Source organism: Lonchura striata, chromosome 8 (assembly GCF_050655825.1).
Source record: "Lonchura striata isolate lonStrDom1 chromosome 8, ASM5065582v1, whole genome shotgun sequence".
Taxonomy (NCBI): domain Eukaryota; kingdom Metazoa; phylum Chordata; class Aves; order Passeriformes; family Estrildidae; genus Lonchura; species Lonchura striata.
The window spans coordinates 31,272,663-31,293,874 of NC_140710.1; the positions used below are offsets into that span (position 1 = coordinate 31,272,663).

Below are 21,212 nucleotides of genomic sequence, written 5' to 3' on the forward strand. Positions count from 1 at the left end.
TCCCAGATCCAGGCCCCCACGTGTGGGTGGCTGACACTGGCTTTTCCCTGCAGCAAAGCTGGAGATGGAGATCCCAGCTGGCACGTGTCAGCAGCTCCCCCAGGAGCCAGGCTGATCCCCAGCCACTTCACAGCTACTCACATTTGGCCAGCTTCAAACCAAAAGTCCCAGGAAGGACTGATCTCAGGGACTGAACCTTAAAGGAAAGAAACTTGGAATGCAAAAGAACATTTAACCCCTTAGGGTTAGTTGATAAAGTGTTTGTTGCATCAACAGCCAAGGACCCACTTCTTGGGTCTCAGTGGGGGTTTGCTCAGGGAGCAAATGCCCAAAGGACATCCAGCTTTAGTGGGATGTAGAGTTATGGCCAAATCCTGCTCTGTAGAGGGTACTCTGACCTCAGGCATGCAGACACACCAGTAATGGCCATTTGTACAGCAGCTTAAATAGCAACAGCACTGCAGAGCACACGTCCTCAGGAGAAGGTCAGGGAAGTCCTAGGGAGACCCTGCCTGCCCTTTGTGTCTCCCTGGCTCTCTTATGCATTCCTCCTTCCTTCAAAGCCCTTTGTGCATCCAGGCTGTGGGTTTTGGTTTCATTTCCCAGGTTAGGGTGGGCAGACCATCCTTGTGGGCAGCTGAGGGGAGGGCTGAGCCTTTCCCTAGTGGGTCTCTGGGCAAGGACTGAGGCTGTTGTAATTCTAGAATCCTATGGCTCGTTCTAAGGAGATGAAGGGAAGGATGGGGCAGAGCAGAGAGGTCTGGGGCTGTGGGCAGCGGGCAGGGCTGGGTGGGACACAGTCTGCAGCCCCTGGAGCTGGGGGATGGAGCCTGCTGCATCCGAGTCCCTGCATCTGCACAGGTCCTGCTCTGGCTGAGACGCAGGTGGCAGCCTGTGCCCATCTCCACCACGTGAAATGTTTGAGTGGTCAATGCTTGCAGTGTTCCTAACCCACAGCTGCTTTTGACAGAATTTGGGAAAGGTACTTTGTGGGGAAGTATTTCCCCATGGAGGAGTGGGTGCTACAGAAACTCTGCTTTCTTGCAGCCTCTGCTGTGATAGCCTGGGGCCAAGCAGACGAGATTTGGTTTATTTTTGATTTACAGTCCAGCCTTGCTCTGTGAATCTTTTTGGGTTGGCAGCGTTACACTGGCATTAACCCAGTCTCAGATGGGACATCGGGGTCACCGAGCAGCTTTCTGGGAAACCCCCCTGTGACTAAACAGTCTCCTTCCTGCAGAGCTAAAAAATGTCACACTGACTCTGAGCATCTGGCTACTCTGTGCTCCCTGCGAGACCTGAGCACGGGCTCCAAACTTCTACAGGTTTTAATTAAAAGCAAAATGAGATGTAGTCGTTACCGAGGCGACAGCAGCAACATTTAACACTTGGCAAGAGCAGTAAGAAAGCACTGGAGGTGTTGGGGACTCCGCCGGGGGTTGCTCATTTCCGAGAAAACCCGAGGAGCGCATGAAAAGCGCCAGCTCGCTGCGACGGGGAAAATGGAGCAGAAGCTGCACTCCTGCAGCTTTTCCGAAAGAGAAGTTCCATGAGCACCGGGGCGATGCCAAATGCAGCCCTGCGAGGCTGGGGCAGGTGTGGGCATCCCTTGATCCCGCGGGGCGCTGCTCCCCGGGCTGGCCGGAGCAGGGCCGGGCTCGCCGAGGGACGGGGACACGGAAAGCGCCGGGAGGTCCCGCACCGGGGCCGCCCGTCCCGCCGGGCCCCCAGCGGCACTCGTTGGCCGGGAGCGCCCTCTGTTGTGGTGGGAGCGCTGTCGGACAGACGGACCCCGGACAGACGGACCCCGGACACACGGGGTCGGTGGGAGCTCCACGCCCGTTGTCATCCCTGCCGCTGTCCCAGCAGCCTGGCATCCCCCCGCAGGTGGATGTGTGCCCATGGGGATGTGCTGAGCTCCATCCCTCTGCCTCGGGGTCTAGCCCTGCAGCAAGGCCAGATCTGCCTCCGGAAAGGGGTTAGAGAGGAGAGGAAGGCGTGATGCCCTCTCATCCCCCCCAGCTCCTAAGGGATTTAGGGTAACGTGGTGTCTGGCGGTGGTGTGAGGCTATTTTGGCACCCACAAGGGCCACGGTGCAGGTGAGGACGGCTCTGCCCCCGTTCGAGCCCTGGTGCTCGGCCCTGCAGCTCCATCAGCAGCCCTGCCCTCCAGCCTCCCCGGGGAGTGCGGCAGTGCCCAGCACCCCCTGAGGGTCCTGGGGCTCAGGACACCGTGGGACACATCCCCTGTACCCGGGGCCAGAGCCGACTCCTCCCTGCCTGCCCGCTCCCCTGCGGGCTCAGCTCCTTCCTTCACCACACCCACGCAAGACAGGGCTGGAAACACGTCCTGAGGGGAACACAAGAGTGGTCCTTGTTGCCCTGTGATAGATTTATTGGCTCAGGTGTCCTCCCCCACAGGGCTGTCCCCCAGCCAGGACCTCTCACAGCTCACAGCAGAGGGTCCCCCTGGGCCAGGCCTACATGAGGAACCTGGAGAGGTCCTCCTTGATTTCAGCCTCGTCCCACGGCCCGTGGATGTTGTCCTTGAGCAGCTGGAGGCGGATGAGGCAGTAGGGGCAGAGGCAGGAGACGGCGAGCAGCAGGGAGGCGAAGAGCACGGCGCCCACGCTGGACACCGTGGCCAGCCCCGCCAGCGCTGCCAGCGCAAAGAGCACCGTCACCCCCACGTAGCACCGGGGCGTCCGGGCCTTCAGCTTCTTCTGCAGCATGGGCCACAGCGCGAAGATCTGCATGGCGAAGGTCACCATGACGAAGGCGTGCAGGGAGCGAGGCAGGCGCGAGGCCAGGCACACCGAGGCGAAGATGGCCATGTTGAGGGACAGCGTGCTGGACACGATGGCAGCGTTGGCGCCGTAGTCGAAGAAGATGAGGTGCCCCAGGAGCATGAGGGCCGACATGGCGTAGATGGTGTCCGTGCTGATGGACTCGGTCAGCGTCTTCAGCACCGGCGAGAAGCCGTAGGTGAAGGCGGCGAACACCAGCGTGCTCTTGAGGTCAGCCCAGCGCGTCCGCCCGCTCGCCCAGCGCCCGGCCCCGCCGTCCACGGCGTCGAACAGGACATAGCCGAGCAGGGAGGACGCCAGCGCCGCTCCGAACAGCCCCTGCGGGCTCAGCATCCCGGCGTCCATGTACCACCAGGTGAGCACGAAGACGCAGACGCTGCACAGCTGCTGCACCACGGCTCCCGACTGGAAGACCACGGCCTGGTACCGGTACTGCCGGGCGTGCACGTTCTTCCGCAGCTCCTCCAGGAACCGCTGGTCCACGTAGTTATCGGGGAAAGGCTGGCGCTCGTACAGCACCTTCTGCCACCGCCGCCCGGGCCCCGGCTCCATGGCCCCGGCACGGGCGGGCCCCGCCGCCGCCGGAGGTGGCGCAAGGGACGCCGGGGCGCCCGCGGGCGCCACCTCCCGGCCGGAGCCCGGGACACGGGCCGGAGCCCCGGGACGACACGGGCCGGAGCCCGGGACGACACGGGCCGGAGCCCGGGACAACACGGGCCGGAGCCCCGGGACGACACGGGCCGGAGCCCCGGGACAACACGGGCCGGAGCCCCGGGACAACACGGGCCGGAGCCCCGGGACAACACGGGCCGGAGCCCCGGGACAACACGGGCCGGAGCCCCGGGACAACACGGGCCGGAGCCCCGGGACGGGACCGGCACTCGGGTCCGGCACCGTCACGCCTGAGATGGGTCACGCCCTCTCCCCCCGCCCCGTGTGAGCTTCAGCAGCCTCTGGGGGTGGGTTAAGGCACACCGCAGCTCCGTGCTGGGATCTGCCCATCCCGAGAGCCGCAAGGCCGTGTCCCTCTGGCAGCTGCTGCCGGTGCCTGCTGGGGCTGTCTCGCTTCTGCCCAGCCCCGCAAGCCGGCGGCCCAGCGGGCAGGAGGGATGCTGCTGCCCTGCTCCCAAGGGCTGTCTCCCTGCAGCCCAAAGGCAGCCGCCGAGAAGGGCAGAGCCGGCCGATGGGGTTTAGCCAGGGCCTCTCTGTGCTTGCATATCCCGGTGCTGCTGGGAGCCTGACCTCAGCCCGCGCTGCAAGCCCCACTCCGTGTCCCGGTCCAGAGAGGCACCTGCTTTTCTGGCCAAACCAGGCTCCAGCAGCCAGCTCAGGAATGTGGGTGTGATGCTACAGGGCGCCCTTTCCCTGCAGCTCCTGCCTGCTCACAGCTCAGTCCTGCCCTGCCCGAGAGAGGAGCAGGAGGAGGAAAGCAGGGCTGGAGAGGCACGGCTCTGCAGGGACTTCCATCCATCTCCTGTGCCGCCCATGTCCACACCAAAGGGACTCAGCAGGTGCAGCAAGAGGACAGGGAGGATTAAGGAAGGTTTCACAGAGGCCAGAGGTCTTTTCCCCAAGACTGTATTTGCTTGTGCTCAGGTCAGAGCCTTCCCAGCCCCTGAGAGGTTCTTGCTGCTGAGGAGCTGCTTAATTTGGCCTCAGCCGAGAGGCCTCGTCCCGGGGCAAAGCAGCCCTGAACAGTGCCCTGTTTGTGCTGTGGGAAGGGCGTTCATGGCCCTGCTGTCCCAGCGGCAACAGGCGGAGGAGCTGTTGGTTGTTTTCACCCCGGGCCTGTCACAGGAGACTTTGCAAACAGATCCCACCTCATCCAGGTACGTGCAGAGCAGCAGGTAACACCCACACTGCTGCTGTGCCTGTGGGGGACCTCAGGCTGAGCCACACCACAGTGACATCTCACGAGTGCCACCTCCCAGCCCCGTGTCACTGCACTTGCTCGGCAGGGCAGAGGCAGCTGCTCACCCTGTGCAGGTAGCCCATGCCAAGGGGCGATGCCAGCAGGCTCCAAGCCAGGATGGAGCTGGACTCAGTTTCAGCTGCCCTCCCTAAAAGCCCCCAGCCCCACGCTTTGCACAGAGGCATGCACATGCCTCCATGTGCACAAGGCAGTGCCCACAGGAACAGGGAGTGCTGCCAGCTCCTGTGATTGCTGGCATTGCCTTGGTGCCCAGGGCCTGGGAACTTGAGATTTTGAACGAAATGTCCTTCTCCCAAAGTCATAGAGTAAAGCTGGGGCATGCAGGAGGAAAGCTGGGAGAGCAGAGTGCCATTCCTGCTGTTCTGAAAAGTGCCACGACCACCACAGACGAGGAATTCCACCTCCCGTGGGCATGGGCACAGCAATGCTGCACTCTCGCTGTGGGTGGTGACAGCAGGTTTGCTGTAACCTGGCCCTGGGCTCTCTGCACATCGTGATCTTTGGGGACCAAGAAGAGCAGGCTGGGCTGGAGCACGAGGCTGCTTCCACGTGGTCAGGTTCACGTAGAAACCTCAGCGGAGAGAACAGAGGTGAGGGGTACTTCATGTACCCTTTCAAATCTCTGCTGTGGGCCAGCAAAGTGCCTTTGGAGGCAGGGAGAGGCGGGAGGCTGGGGCAGGTCAGTGACTCACAGCGCTCCTGAGCCACGCTGGTGATGCCAGCAAAGCCAAACCCCTCTGGCAGATCCAGCACGGCGGCTGGAGCCCCACACGGGTGCCCAGCCAGACAAGGGGATCTCTGCCGTTGGCTCTGCCCCCCTGGCAATGCCAGCCAGTGCCAAGGCCCACAGGGCCGGGCACCCACCCGGTGCCTGGGAGACCCCAGCAGGGTCTGGGACGAAGCAGCTGCCACTGCTGTGCTGGCACTGTCCCTGGGAGGGGACAGCGTGTGACTGCCACGTGTGATGGAACCGGCCACGGTGCAAAGGGCAGCTCAGCCCTGCCCAGGTGGCCCAGACTTTGCTGCAGGGCAGCGACTCCTGCCTGCACAGCTGTCCCTCACCACAGGACCTGCCACGTCACTGTCACCAGCCAGCCCTGCTGCTCAGAGGGGACCTTGTGCCATGGAGTCATCTCTCACCCCTCCTGGGAGCTCTCCTGGAAGGGATAAGCAACAGCTAAGGTCAAGAATACAAAAGTCCTTTGTGAACATCTAAATTCCCACTCCGGGTTCTGTGCCACAAGACCTCCCTCACCTCACAAGTCTCCAAGTGCCACTGGCCTTTGGAGAGGCTGTGGGGTGGCTTGGAGTGTTTGGAGCTCCTCTGCTGAAATGCAGGGATGAGGAGCTGGGTGCCATGGCCCTACAAACTCCGTGTATGCTGAGGCTTGGCTCTGCCCTGCCTCCTGCAAAGGGACCCCACTACAGGTTTGTTCAGTGTCTGCCACCTCTGAATGTTGGGATACACTGCTGAAGTTGTTTGGAGGGAAGGCTGGAAAAGGTGACAGGCTGGAACTGAAATAGCTGGGATTGCTCTGGACTTCCACTGGAGCTATTTGAATACCAAAGTATGGCAGGCACTGCATCCCCACCGCTGGCTCAGGGCTGCCTCCAGGTGTGTCTGATTCCCCCTGGGACGGGCCCATCACTTGTGCTGCAGGGACAGGCCTCACAGGAACTGAGCAGCACACTCTGCTAAGGCTCCGAGCGGCCTGAGGCTGCACGGATGAGGACAGATCCCGTACCCCTCCCTGTCCCTCAGACAGGGCTCTTCCCTGCATCCCTGCGTGTCACCCCACAGGAATGACACGGCACAGCCGTGGATTCTTGGGCTTCATTTCTCTGCCGAGCCATCCCCCAAGCCTTCCCCTTTGACCCTGGAGCCAAACCGTCCCTCGCAGGAATGTTGTTCAGGGAGGGGGGAGGTTGGCGCAGCTCCAGCTGCTGCATTTTTCCATGTCCAGAGATGTCTCCTGCCTTAAAGGCCCCATGACACAGGCTATGCCTGCTCTCCTGCAGTCACCTATTTAAGGACTGTTTGGATTCAGTCCCCAGCACGGACTGGGACGACACCAGCCCAGTGCCTTGCAGCTGGGCTGAGCCCCGTAGGGGGATGCTGGGGCAGACAGGGCTGCTTGCCTGGGGAGCCCTGCAGGGCCCGGACACGGAGGAGTCTGGTGCTGCTCCAGCTCTCCCAGGCTCTCCCTTTCCTCTGTGCAGGTCAGATTTCCTGAGCTGAGATGAGGAGGTACCAAGGCTGCTGGAGAAACCCTGCTCAGAGCCAGGCTGAGCAGTCCAGGAAAATGGGATTGGGTCTGAGAAGCCCACACTGGACTGGCATCTGCCTGGGCAAGGTTTGGGATTTGCTGAGCCTGTTGCAGGGGGAGAAGGATGGGAAGGCTGAGGGTCTGGCTGAGAATGTGGGGCAGGAGAGATGACATGTGGAAAGGTACGTGTCTGCAGGGATGTGACCTCTGGAACACAGCACGTGGGGAGGGTTTGAAACTGAGCTCCCTCACTGCTGGCATTCCCTGACGGTCAGCATGGATCTCCACAGCCCTTTGGAGCTGCCCCAGCACCCACTCCGGGCTCTGGAAAAAGGGACAAGCCAGCCCAGCCCAGGGCCTGGCCAGCTCCAGGGCAGTAGGTCACAGCAGGACCTGTTTTGCAGGGGAACTCCATCAGGGTCAAGCTGTCACCTAGTAAAGATGTTTTTGTTTATAATCTGCTTTAAAAGGAAAAAAAAAAACAAACAAAACTCTAGGAAACTACAGCCAAAGGTGACATTAGCAATGTGCTCTGCCAGTTGCAGGGTGCTCCAGGGTGGGATGAGTCCAAAGTTCAGCAGCTCAGGTAAGCTCAGCTCAAGCTTCAGCTGTATGTGGCACATCTCTAGCACAGAGGTGCAGGAAGGAAACCACACCTGGGGATAAAATAATAAAACTGCCCCTGGGACCTGAGCATGGGTTGTCATGGAAGCTGGAAACTGAGGTTTGGGAACAAGGAAGGTCTTACAGTCCACACGGGTGTCTCCAAGACCTGGCACAGCAGGGCTGGGGCCCCAAAACAAAGCTTTGCCAAGAGGTTTCTCACTGTTCCACCTTGTTTAGCCCTAAATGTGTAGTGTAGGGATGGGATGTGAACTGCTGACCCAGCTCTTCCACAGTTGGTGGAAAGGCATCAAGAGCTGCAGGTGGCAAAACACGGAAAACCCAACTGCACAGAGGGCAAAAGCAATGTCCCCCCAAGGGATGGAGCCCCACAGCAGCTCCCCAGTGCTAACTCTGCCTGCCCTGAGCCTCCTACAGCAGCCACTTCCCTCCCCTTGCAGCTCTGGGACACAGGGGGAGAAGTGTGAAGGACCCAGAGTTTGTAACAAGGTTTGTATGTCTGCCATGGAGACATTTTCATTCTGTAAAGGGGGATATTGGAGGAAACCGTGTATGCACACACTGTTGGTTTTTCTAGGAAGTGTAGCTGGGGAAAAATTGCTGTGCACAGGTCAAAAAGAGGTTGCAACTCCCTGTTTCAGCCTGGTGTGCTGTGAGAGGATCCTGCTCTGTGCTCACCTTCCTATTTGCCTAGTAAAGAATAAAGAAGCTTTTGTTCAAACACAGCACGGCCTCAGTCTGGAAACACAGTGATTTCCCAGGAGATACTCACAGCAGGAGCCCTTCCTGCCCTCTCCCCTGGAGCTCCAAGCAGGAGCCCAGGTGCTCGGTAAGAGCAGTGATGTGGGGCTGAGGGGTGTTTCACACCTGCAGTGCTTCTCCCTGCAAAACCAGCTCCTCCTGTCCCAAACCACGGGGCAGGGCTGCCCGGTATTCTGCTCCCCTGGAGCAGGAGTCCCTGAGGAGTGACACTCCTGCTGCCAGCCACTCCCCTACCCTCTGCCTGTTTGCACATAGCTGGCAGGGAGGGGATGGGGCCAGGTGGGAATTCAGTTTGTTTCAGCAGTCGGCAGAAAGGGGAAGGGAGGTGGCTGAGCCTGTGTGGCTCCCTGTGTGTGCCTGGTCAGCCCTTTGTGTCCCTCATCCCCACCGCTGGGATCCAGCAGAGCTGCTGGTGCTCCTGTGTGGGCTGTGCCACCCTCCCATGTTCTGGCACTGCTGCCCAGGGCTCTGTGCACCCTCCAGCCCGGGGATGGGTCTCAGCTTTGGGTTTGTGCTGAGAAAGCCGCGGGTGCCCTGCCCCGGACCAGGCACTAGTGACATCCCCCACTGCGGCCTTGATTTGCACAGGGCCATAGAGGAAACTGGCCCCGGGCTGACCAGGTGCTTTCCCAGCCCTTCCTCTCGCCCCAGGGCAGAGGGAGAAGAGGGAAGGGGAAGCTTCAGCCCACGCTGTCCTCCCAGAAATGAAGGCTAAAAAAAGCTTCACGCTTTCATTGTGAAGTTTTGCCGTTTCTCGGTTTCTGCAGTGAAATTTGATTTTTCTTTTCCCAGGGGACAGCAGGTGTTGGGAAGCACCAGGGGCACCAAGGCACCCAGCACGGTTCACCCCACTGCAAGCCCCCAGGCCCACACCACATTTCCATCTTGAGAGCAGGAATTAATGTGGATTCTCTGTGTCCCAGCTGGCAGCAGCCTTTGGACTTTCCCCGTTCCATCAGCCCCATCAGACAGTAGGAGAAGCTCCCCAGTGGCTGAGCACATTGTCTTCTCCAGCACCAGGGCTCTGCACTGCTGTCACAGCCAGCTGCTGCTGAAGTTGTGCCTGGAACACCTGCCAGCCAGGCTAGGATAAGGTGGATCCCTTCCCCTGGAAGCTGTTTTCCATCCATTCCCGAGCACTGGCTGTAGGAAAGAGTGTTTGCTGTCATGCAGAGGCTCTGTGGTTCTGCAGCAGGGCCAGGAGATGCTGCAGCTGTGCCCTGCCTGGGCATCCCCACTGGAGCAATCATTTTATCTCCTATTTCGAGGCAAAGTTAAAATTTAGCCACATGAAATGAGAAGCCAAAATACAAACATTTTCAAAAGTGACATTCCACTTCAATTCATTTTCTTCATTTTCCATGAAGTTTTGACTTCCAGGTTTTGAGCTAAAACCCCACTAAGTCCCCACTAAAGAGGGGACTTGGAGCCAAGTGGAGGATACCTGGACACGGCTGTGCCCTGCAAGAGCTGCCCAAGGGGCTGGCACGGGCGCTCCTGGCTCCATCCTGCCTTTGGAGCCGTGGCACTGTGCCACCCGTGCCACAATCAGGGCTCTTCCAGGCAGGGCTGGGGCTGCTGGCTGCAGATCTGAGCAGTGGCTCTGCTGCACCAGGCCAGGCAGCCCCAGCTGGTGTCACCGTGTCCCTGCGTGCCAAGGCTGCCCGGCGCCAGCCCACGTTCATTAACCCTAAGCACGTTAATTAACCCTAAGCAGGCTCCGTGCACAGAGGGCGCAGGTGACCCTGCCTGCGGGAATGTGCCGCTGGATCAGGCGGGAATGTGTTGGTGGATGTGTTGGTCACTGTGACCGCGGGAGCATCTCCCGGGATTTAAAGCAGTGTGGGAGTGGGAATCAGAGCCCGTGCAGGGGGATGTCTCCATGTGAGACCAGGGAGGCACAGCCCATGTGTCACAGGCAGTTTGCTGAGTGATGAAAGAGCAATTACCTGCTCAGCTGGAGGTGGAGTTGCTCCTGTTTGATTTTCCAAGGAAAATGATTCCAACCTTTAATTTTTGCACAGCCTTCCTTTTGGTGCGAATCGCCGGAGATATAAAAGAAATTGATTTTTTTTTACAAGTTTTGTGCTGGTTTGCTGGATTCTCTCCTGCAAGTGGTTAATGGTTCATCTGAAGTCAGAGGAAGGTCTCTGAAGCAATCTTGCAATTTACAGCTTTTCCTTTACCAAGTAAGAAACAGTCAGGAAATTAAACAGGAAATTGTGTCTGGAAGGAACAAAAGTTGTGTTGTCAGAACCTGCTTATGAAAGATTTAGTTTATTTTAACCAGTAAGGAGCCAAGATCAATAGTCAGAAGAGGAAGGTGTTTGTGTGAATTAAATCACATGTGGAAAAAAAAATAGGCAACACATGGGAAAAGAAAAAGCCTTTGTAAAGAGCAGATAGGGATGAATGGGAGAGGTTTTCCCACTGCAGCAAACAAATGCTGCAAAGTGCTGAAAGGCAGAGGCCCAGGGTGTACCCCAGGATCAGCTGTCTCTCCAGAAGTCATCCTAAAATGCCCAAATCTCTGGGGGATAATCTACAGCCAGCCTGATGGAATGTTGGGGTGCAGTGGATGAGCACTGCCCCATCACTGGGCAGGTAAAACAGCACCACCTCCTCCTTCCTGCTGCTTCAAAGGTGTCCCTTGGGTGGCCTCCTCCAGCTTTCCCTACCCGGGGTGCCAAGCACCACAGCCCAGATTTTATTCCTGATCAGCAGAGTGATGTTTCCTGCCCAGGGATGCAGGGTGAGCTCAAATTCAGCCCCAGGACTACATGGGACCTGTGCCACTTGCCAGCTCCTGGGGTTTTCTATGAGAAATTTGGCCAAGAGCAAGCAAAAAAAAAAAAGGAAAAAAAAAATCCCTGCTACAAACATGCAGCACTTTTTGAGAATTTCATACAAATATTTGCTCTCTGGTAACCCCATGTGCCACTGGGTTTTGGGTTAATTAGGGGCTCTAGCTCGGAGATTGGGTAATCTGTAATTTTTTTGACTCTTGCTCATCAGTGATTGGGAAACAAGCTTAGCAAGCACTGGTGGGTGGGTATGGCAGAGGTGGGGACATCAAGACCCTGCCTGGCTGATCCAGGCTTTTCTCAGGGTTGCTCATACCTGGTGGGGACTGACTCAAAGGGGCTTTTCCTCCAGGATCCCAGCACTGTAAAGCTTCCCCTGACGTGATGTGTCGTCGGTGAGAGCTCTGTGGCTGTGCTTGGTCTAAGCTGTGCTTACTCCTAATGGAATCACAGTGTGTGGGAGCCGTGCCAAGAGGGAGCAGCCCCCTGGGCTGAGCCAGTGTGGCTTTAGAGCCTTCTCCAGTGCTCGGGGAGGCTGCAGGAATTCCTGTCCCTGGAATGGAGACAGGCTCAGCCATACCCCATGGCAGCACTGAGGCCAAGAGCTCTGGCTGGCAGTACTCAGCAATGAGTTAATGAATGTTTACCAGCTCTTCCAGCAGCCACATCAGCAGGTGTTTGAATTTCCAGAGCTTCCTGGATGGATGCTCTGGTCCCAGCCATGCTCAGCAGGCACTCTGTGGCCAAGGCTGTGCTGCTGGGATGGGCAAATGCCCCTAGGCTCCCGGACCCGGTTCAAACAGAGCGGGTGGGACCTGCGCTGGAAATGTCACAACAGCAGGGAGTACCATGTGTTAAGGAAGGCACCAAGTCACAGGGGTGAAAAATCAGTGCAAGAACAGTCGCAAAGACTTTCCAGAGGTGTCCGCTGCTGGCTGACTGCAGGCACGCCGTGGCAGGGCTCCGTAAGGGCCGGGTCAGAGGCTGCAGCTGCTCTGTGGAAGCAGCAGCCGTGACCCGCTGCTGCTGGGACGGCCGTGATGCACAGCCCGCCGCGGGCCGGGCCGCCCTTCCTGCCCGGCCCTGCCGTGTGCGCGTTTGCAGCGTGGATCGCCCCTGATCCCCGCCGGATCGCCGGGCCGGGCCTGTCAGCGGCCCTGCCGCCGCTCTCGGCAGCACTGAGGCTTTCCTGCTGCACAGGGGCGCGCCGGGGCCGGGTTACCCCAGACCGCCTCGTGTTTCGTTAACAGCCGGTGCGTTCTTCCACCGCTCCGCTGCCAGCGGGGCTCCTCCTCGCTTCTGTCCCACCCGCCACCGGCCTGTGCTCCCTGAGCGCCCCCCGGCAGCGCTCCCTGCTCGGGCCCCGCTCCCACGATGGATGTGAATGCTCGCTGACACATCCCGGGCGCGCCCGCGAGCTCAGGTGAAGCCGCGCCCCGCTGCCCCTCACGGAGCCCTGAGGGCGACGGAAAATGGCGGCCGGAAGCTCGGAACTACAACTCCCGGCAGCCCCCGCGCGGCTATGCCCTCTGCGGGCCTCAGCGCTCGGCAGGCGGCAGAGAAGCCTGATCGAAATTAAAAAGAAATAATTAAGAGACGTCACGTGGGCGCGCCGGTGCTTGAAATGCCCCTGGAAACGGAGGCAGCGGCGCTCCTCAGGCGCCTCGCGGCCGGAGGTTCGGCCGCCAGCCGCCGTTTATCGCGATGGCGATTTCCCTTTAACGGCTTGTTTGTCGCAGACACCTCACAGAGCGGGGTCCTTAGAGGGGCGGAGAGAGGCGGGCGCGCTGCCCAATCGGCGGGGTGGAGGGCGGGGCTAAGGCGCGGAGCGCGGAGCCCATTGGCTGGCGGCGCGGAGCGGGTGACGCGCATCCTTCCAGCTCAGCGCGCGGGGCGGGGCGGGGCGGGGCCCGCGGGCAGTAACGGCCGCGCGCGGGGCGGGGCGCGCGCAGGCACGGCCGGTGCCCTCCGCGCCGCCCGCTGCCCCCGCGCCGCCCGCAGGAGGATGCGCCGCCCCGGCCCGGCCGCGCCAGCCACACCGGGGACACCATGAGGGAGCCGCCCCGCCGGCCCCTGGCGCTGGGCTCCTGCCTCCTGCTCTGCGCCCTGCTCTGGTGAGTGCCGGCCTCCCTCGCAGCCCCGCCGCGGCGGGCGGCGCAGAGCCGGGCTCGGGCGGCGGGGCTGGAAGGGAGCTGCGGGGCCGGGCCGGGGAGCCCCCAGCGCGGGCAGGTGGCGCAGGAGCGGGCCCGGGTGCGCTGTGGGCGCTCCCAGCGGGAGCAGCCCCGCGGGCAGCGGGGAAGGCGAGGCGCTTCCTCCGGGGCTGCCCGCGGGTGCTCGGCCCGGGAAGGTGACGGCTCCCGGCAGCGCGGTTCCCGCTGCCAGCTCGGCAGGAGTCACCGGCGGTGTCGGGTGAGGGCTGACCCCGCGCACCCCGAGGTTTAAAGTGTGTTGTTGTGTCTCTGTGCTTTTACCCGAGGCATCCTTGCGTTTCCAGTTTCAGGCTGAGCTCCTGCGCTATCCTCTGGAAGATCACGGTGCCTTGTTCTTGAAACCCTTTCTCTGAGTCTCTCAGGAGTATTGTTAAATCAAACTAAATGAACCCTCTTATTTTTGCATCGATTATGCCTTTGACAGTGTTTTTTATAGTGATTACCTGAACTGTGCTTTGTTCCAACATCCCGTTTACTTTATTTTCAAACTTCCTTTAAGAGATGACATTTACCAGAATATAAATATTATTATAATGTATTTCTCTATGGTAAGTTCCAACCTTCTTAAACTTTGCCCCTCTTTGAACTTGGTGAGTCACTGTTTGAGAGCTGATAGCCAGCTTGAACAGCAATAACTGCAGATATTGTGAATAGAACAGCCACACTTCGGTGTATTACCACAGCATGGTTCCCATAGATTGTTCAGGTAGTCTGCTTAAAAAAAGAAATCATCCTGAGCTTCTGGCTTGTCTCACAGTTGGGTGAAGAGTGGGAGTCCAGGCACCTCTATTTTACACAATCAGTTGCAAATCTGCTGTTCATGCTTGTGTTTGGACAGTCCTGAAGCAGCTTTGGTTCATGTAATCACATTTTGAGGTTTGGAGACAAAAGCACATCTAAAAAGTGCTTGAAAACTCGGTTGCTGTTGCTGTGTTTGCACTTAGCAAAATTAAAAAAAAAAAAAAACAACAAAAAAACTCTTGGCCACAGGGGTTTGATCAAGTGAGCTGTGAGCCTCATGAACTGTCTCCAGACAGCTTTGTTCCTTGGACAGTGAAGTTCTGGCAGCAGGTTTTAGTTGATTTAGATAAGAATTTAGAATTTAGATAAGATTCCTATTAAGAAAACAGTTTTTGTTTCTTGTTCAGAGTGCCTTGAGGGCTGACAATCTGTTCCTGCCTCCAGGTAATTTGTTAGTGGAAGGGGTTTTTAGCTTAATGGTCAATAGGTGGTCAGGTTGATTTTTTTTGTCACTGTGTTCTTAGTCTTCTGTTTCACCAGGACTTGATTTTGTGGAAAAGTTTAGGCTTCTTTCAGGATAATTCCATATTAATGAAGGAATGTTCAGCTGTCTTGTTGCAGTAATGTATTAGTTCTTCAAATCCCCGACAACTTCTGTGTTTTTCTTTGGTAGAAGGAAAATGGAGCTGCTCTTTTTGTTACCCTTCAAAAGGGATTGCTCTTTCAGGCAGTGTCTTAACTGATCTCAGAGCTTGCATTGGAGTGCAATGCAAAACTCTTTTTTTAGAGTTTAAAAAAGCAACCTGCTCACTGGCTGCTATTGGTTAGGAGCCAGTGGATTAATTTAAATGTTGAGGGATGTAACTCCAGTTTCCTAGTCTGCTGTGCAAATATGAGTTCACATTAGAGAGTCTGAAACCTTGTCTACAGGATGGCATTGGGACCTGCATTAATTTCAGTAGTCACGTCAGAGTTGTAATTAGGAAGTCTTGAAGTCTGTTGGTTCATGCATAGTTGGTGCACTGTAGAAGCTGATAAGTTGTTATTTATTTAACTTTTTATTGTAAAGAAAATCAGCACCTTTGTTCACTTTAGCATTTAAGAAATTTCAAATAGCAAATGGAAGGATTTGTGTGATAAATGTTGGCTTTTTACATTTAGTTGTTTGAGATGTAATTTTCAAATTACTGTGCTAATAGAAGAGAAATTTTTCCTCACAGGTATAACTGGTTATCAACAGATAATCAAATGGAGGCCCAAAAGTCAGGGAAAAACCCAAGAGATAAAACAACTATTCAAAGGGGCTGTTTTGGACTTTTGGACTTCTTGCCCTTTTTTTTTTTTTTTTTTTTTTTTAACCAGGGCTTTGTTTTCTTTCAGAGCAGCTGTTTGCTTCTTTCTTTGAAACTAAGCTTAAAATAGGAATTTTCTAAGTCTCTCATGTTGTGTTTTCAAGCTCACCTAAAAAAGTTGGTTGAGTGAGGAGGTACTGATTAGCAAAGATCAGCTGGGGGGAGAAATGATTTGATTGGACACTGGAAGTGGAAGATGTCATCCTGGGCATTGAAAATATGGCAGTGTTTTAGGAGATGCACAAAAAAGCAGAAGAATGCGTAGGGGTTTGTTAGCCAGAGCCTTTTCAGTAAAGGGGATGTGATGCTCTTCGGGTCAGTTATCAGTACTTGGGGCTTCCTGAAGCTGGGCCAGCCACAGCTCTGAGAGCCCTGAGCCACCAGGATTGCTCCAAGTTTCAAAAGAGCAGGATGGCTTTGGGGAAATACTTCTGCTGGAGGTATGGCTCAGGAATGTAGTGCTCCAAAAATAATAGGCATCTGTGCAGTTTGGGGCTTCCACTGTGCGCTTGTCCTGAATTCAGAGACCTCCTTAGTGCTCCAGTTAATCCCTTTGTGTGCATGATCATAATATAAAAAATACATTTAAAACTTGCAGTGCTTTGTAGTTTGCCACTATCCAGAGCTGAGGAAGTGGAGTAAGTTTAGAAGCTTGTAGGGTACCAGGACTATCTGAAGTGAGACCAGCTGTGATGGCTCTTTGAAGAGTGACCTGCGTAAATTATTCTGACATCAGCTTTTGCCTGCCATAAGCTGTGCTTAGTAAGTGTTAATCGGGAGTTTAAAAAGAAATCGTGCATCCAGTAATTTGTCTTTCTATCCCAGAAAGTTCACTGCCATATCCTGACCTACTTAGCTTTTATTAACTCTGCTACTTGGCTTTACATCTGTGAGTAAAAGGAGGATGGGGGTCAGTGCATGTACACTTCAGGATCCTTCAGTTGTTACTCTTTGAGTATCCTGCATCGGGAAATGCCTTGTGTCAAAGTGATTTAACAGCAAGATGTGCTGATTTTGGTGGCAAACCCCTGGCCTAGGAGCTCTGACTGAAGTCCGCCATCAGAATGTACCCTGGAAATTGTAGAGGTCGGATTGGGTCAGTGGCACAGCCAGGAATGAAGCCTGGGTTACCAAGTACAGTGGAAAGGGATACTGGTTTTTATTCATGCCTATTAATGTGTGGATTCATGTGGATTTTAATGCGAGAAGATTTTTGCAGTTTGGGGTTGCGTTTTCTGTCTGGTTTGGAAGGTGTGCTTGTGCAAGCTGTAACCGTGAGGAGCTCTGAAAGCCCCAGTGCTGGACTGGCACTGTGGTGACACCACCGGGTCCATCGGGTGCTGCTGCTGCGCAGGTGAGAGCTGTGCAAATCACACTGGGGATCACACGGGGGAGCCTTTGCTGATTGAACCTTTATTTGTCTCATTACTGACTTGTGGCTCAAGCCTGGAGCTCACCTCTGTTCATTGCACGAAGGTGTGAGTGGTGGAGCTGGGGAGTGAGAGGTTTATGTTCCACTGTGCCTCATTAATGAGCCTCTTGCCACTGAAATCCTCTTTCTTTTTCATGCGTGCCCTCATGATCTGGATAGGACTACAAGAGTAACTGGCCTGTAGTGGGGCTCAGAATTTTTTCAGCTGATTCTCCTCTTGAGTACTTAAATCTCTTCAGAAGGCTGATATTAAAATAAACACTGTGCGTGTGCATTTTTTAGCAGGAATAAATGAAATTGTTTGAGCACTAGTATAATCGGAACTGTTGTTCTAGGCATCTGATTTTTAGAATGGAAAATATGTTCCTAGGTATGGAGTATCCTGTTGGGAAGGGTCTTTGCTCTGTGGTTAAGGTCGGGACAAAAGCTGCACTGGAACTCTTGGACTCCTAAAAATGAAAATTGAATCTGCCCAGCTTGCAGCCTGCTCATGCTGAAGGTGGTATATGCAAGCAGAGGCCCTAGTGTCTTATGCAAAACAAGTGCTTGGCTCAATCAATTATTGAATGTTTTACCTTCTAAAGTGATTTGAAAATCAGTGAGTTGCTTTCATGCAGTATCTTCTAAAAGATATGTCCTAGAAATTTCAGGTTAGTTTGTTTGTTATGCAAATGGTGTACTGAAGTGGCCTCTACCCCATCACGAGGTGTCTGTGTTGGTGTAGAAGACCTTGCCTGTTGCAGTGAAATGTGCTTCTCTTGAGAACTTAATTTGTACTCTTTCTGAAATGTCTTTCTCTAGCCTGCTATTAGTTCTTTTTCACTTTGATGTTCTTACTGTGACTCTTGTACAGAGTAGTTTTTTTATTGTCTTCTCATTACTGATTCAGCTTTTGGGAGGTTCTGTGCCTCTTTCAAGGGGGAGGACATGCAGTGTCTTATAAAGTTCACTCTTGAGGTGCTTCAGCCTGGAGAGGATGTGCATGAAAAGTTTTAGCCAAGAGCAGGTTAACCTAGTACTGTAAATCTAAAACCTTTCTTAATTCTTGCTGGAAATACTGAGCTGGTATAGCAGACAGACTTGTCCCACAGCTTGCGTGAGTGAAAATACTGATGTGAATGACAAACTGTACTGGAATATTAGTAAAAGGTTCCAACAGTTCAAAAATCAGCTCAGGTGCACAAAGGAATGGCAATTACTTGGTTTAGCTAGGCTTTGAAATGGCAATCAAGATAACGCTGAAATACCTTACAGATAAGCAGCCTATTAAAAATACACCATACCTGTCTGGGAGTCAGGTGATAGCAGCTTTACAGTGATCTAGGCTGAAATCCACATTGCTGCACTTCAGGAACATCCCCCTCCTGGCACTCTGCTGAGCTGTGGTGCACTGAGGGTGGGTTTTTAGCATGAGTTGGGGCAGAGCAGCTGCTGCTCCTGACACTGCTGCTGCTGCACCTGTGTGGACAGGCATATGAATTTAAGCCATGAGGGAAATCTTGAAAAAATGTCTAAGTCAGACATTTCTACAGACTCTGAAAGCCTTAAAGGTTGCTCACAGTGCATGGCTGTGCTGTTCTCCTGTAGTCTTTGTGGTTTCTATCAGGTTTATAGTGTGGTCTTTTGGTTGTTCGTTTGTTTTCTGGAATGGGTGCTCTTCCCCTGACTCTTGCATCAGAGAAAATAATTAGAGTTTGAGAATGCAGGGAGCTTCTGATACGCTGCAATCTTCCTTCAGTATTGCAGAAGTCTGTTTCCAAGGAACACCAGGAACTGCCTGTTCCTTTGGGTGCTTCCAGAGGGCTTGTGACTTCTGCCCTGCTTTAAGTGCCTGAAATAGGGCACCTGGATACTCCTTTTGAGAAGGAGGTTTGTGTTTGTTTCAGTGTTGCATTGGAACCTGCATTTAATGTAGGTTGTTGTCTGTTATGGTCTCAGAGTCCTGTGAAGGTGCTGTTATCTCAGTAACCTTTTCCAGGAGAGAATGGGAGTAACCGTGGGAGCACTGCAAGCAGGGAATGAAGTTGGTTTCTGTTGTTTAACTTGGGACAACAGTGGACAGTCAAGAGCAAATGTTGAGATCCTCTGTGTCTTCTTGGTTAGGATAGCTGAGCATTCCTTGGATCAGAGTTGACTTTATTCCCCCCTCAGGACTTACTGGAATGTCTTCACAATCTCCAGAGCGGAGCAGAGGGTGCAGATTCCTCTGTGCCTGAAGGGGGATGCAGTAAATCCGTTTGATCTGATAAAGTATCTGGTGCTCCTGGAACCTCCTTTTGCAAGCTTTGCATGTTAATGGTATTTAAAATGCTGAAAGCCCTATTTGAAACCAAAGATTGGAATCTCATTGTATGCAGCTATGAAATTCAGTATGGCCAGAAGTATCTTTGTGTTTGGCTCCTCTGAATAAGCGAAATAACTGTTTGGAGAGCACATTCTTTGCAAAGTGTGGGCAAGCTGTTAAAAACTTAATTGCAAAATACCACAGATTGGTAAAGAAATTGCAGAAAAAAGCTAAAATTTCAGCTGGTTTGGGCTTGGGGTTTTTTTAGTGGTAGGAAATGAGGTGATACCAGTGATGCTTAGTCTAGAGCTGTAGTTTTAGTTTTCAACTTTTTGGTCCCTTAAAGGTTCATCATAACTTTCAAAATTATCTTAGTAACATATGCTGCTCTTCTGTGGTAATAAATGGCTTCTAAATGAAGGGTGGTTTTTTTTCTTTGTTTTGTTGGGGTTTTCTTATTTGTACTGAAGAAGATTAATGATTCTTTGCGTTTATCAAGATGTATTTCCACTTCACATGCAGAAATGAGTGTTGTGTCTGGGGAGGTTGTGCTGCAGCAGTTAAGTGTCTTGCAAGTGGTTTTTCTATTGTGGCTGATTGAAATAATGTGATGGTCTTCATTTTTCATGACAGTTACTTTGTTCTGCAGGCTCTTTAAATACAAGTCTCCCTGGCTGGCCTGTTGGGAGAGGAAGATTGATTCCATGAAGTTCCTGGGAGAGAGGAGGATTCCCTGCCTTTGCTGTTTTTCCTGTGTTGCCAGCGGCTGCGAGGCAGGATGCTGCTGACTAGAGAGTTCATTTGTGATCTGCTGAGCTCCTCATTCCTGCAGAGCCTTTTTTCTTTGTCAGTTAGCTGGTGAAAGCAGTCACAGACCTGTAGGACTTGTTCACAGCAGAAGGTGTTTTGCTGCTTTTCTTGCCCTTTCCCGGCTTTTACCGTTTCAAACGGTAAAAAGCCCGTTAATCTAAATTCAGTCTGTAATGAAGAAGGTGATCTTCAGCAAACACAGGCCTGCTCTGCTGGCCCACACCCCTCCTCTTGCACAGGATCTGATCTGTGAATGCTTTGAGTAGGGAATTGTCACCTGGCAGGGACAGTGACATCTTCATTCTCCCTCTCAGGTCTTGGGCACTGGTACATCTGCACCTGTTGGTAACACAGCCCCCTGGGATCTGTCCGTGGTTACCCTCCCTGGGGGCAGGGCTTGGGGTCCCTGCTCTGGTGATAAATTCCTCTGTCTTGCAGGTGCCAAATGTAAACTGTTCTGAACTGCTTCACTCTCCAGTGTCCAGCAATAGGTCTTGTTTTGGGAGAATTTATGAAATTAATCATCTTGAGGACAGATGTGTTTGAACTGAAGCTCTGTGTCAGTGTTGTATGAAGTCTTTGGAAAGGAGAGTCTGAGCTGTTTGTCTCTGATCAAATTGTGGGAAATCCTCTTGCCTTCATAATTTGGAATTTTTTTTAGCTGTAAGTTGTATGATTAATTTTTCTTACCAGTTGTTTGTTTTCTGCTTGATTTTTATACCTGTCAGAACAGTTACCCGTAGCTTCACTATCTCTGATAGTTTTCTGCAGCCTTCTTCACAATTACTTGAAGTGTTTCAGTCAGATCAGAAGTGGATGGTCTTTCACATGAAACCTACACTGCAATCTCAAAACCACCTGCGCTTTTGAATTTCACTGTGTTCCTTTTCAAAAGCAGAACGTTCATCAGCAGACCATGGCCAATTTGTGTAGCAGTGAGTGTAGTGAACCATCCAGATAGGGGTGAGCTGCATTTCTGCTTCAGTGGGCAACCACAGTATGAGCCTGCCCTGAGAAAAGTAAAGATTCCCCCACCCACCCCTGCTGCTTTGTCTGAGCTTGTAGCCTGTTCTTTTGGGTTTGTGCACATTAAGCTGGAAAGTTCATGGTGTTATTAGAGAAAATAGCTTTTAAACTGCATTAATGATAGGACAGAGAGTCATGCTTAAGTTCCTTTGTTCTTGAT

The 21,212-nt window shown here is 53.9% G+C and overlaps 2 protein-coding genes and 1 long non-coding RNA gene across 3 annotated transcripts in view; 1 reads left to right on the forward strand and 2 right to left on the reverse strand.

Moving 5' to 3' along the window:
- Nucleotides 1–2,371: 2,371 nt before the first annotated feature.
- Nucleotides 2,372–3,420, reverse strand: PIGC (phosphatidylinositol glycan anchor biosynthesis class C). Its single transcript, XM_021545846.4, has one exon. It carries the CDS (start codon nt 3,357–3,359, stop codon nt 2,481–2,483), a length of 879 nt encoding a protein of 292 aa, XP_021401521.4. The 5' UTR covers nt 3,360–3,420; the 3' UTR covers nt 2,372–2,480.
- Nucleotides 3,421–7,469: 4,049 nt separating this feature from the next.
- On the reverse strand, nt 7,470–13,087 carry LOC146766809 (uncharacterized). Its single transcript, XR_014957137.1, has 2 exons — nt 11,514–13,087; nt 7,470–10,619 (listed from the first exon to the last, which is right to left on the reverse strand). It is a non-coding gene; the product is annotated as an uncharacterized LOC146766809 (long non-coding RNA).
- Nucleotides 13,088–13,135: 48 nt separating this feature from the next.
- The window catches only part of SUCO (SUN domain containing ossification factor), a 38,216-nt gene continuing 30,139 nt past the window's right edge, over nt 13,136–21,212 (forward strand). The window contains exon 1 of the mRNA XM_021545843.4: nt 13,136–13,311. Coding sequence (XP_021401518.3) covers nt 13,247–13,311 — 65 coding nt within the window. The 5' untranslated portion in view covers nt 13,136–13,246. The remainder of the gene's footprint in view (nt 13,312–21,212) is intronic.

Coding starts and splice junctions, on each gene's coding strand:
- PIGC (XM_021545846.4), bottom strand. CDS start 3,359: ATGGAGCCGGGGCCCGGGCGGCGGTGGCAGAAGGTGCTGTACGAGCGC.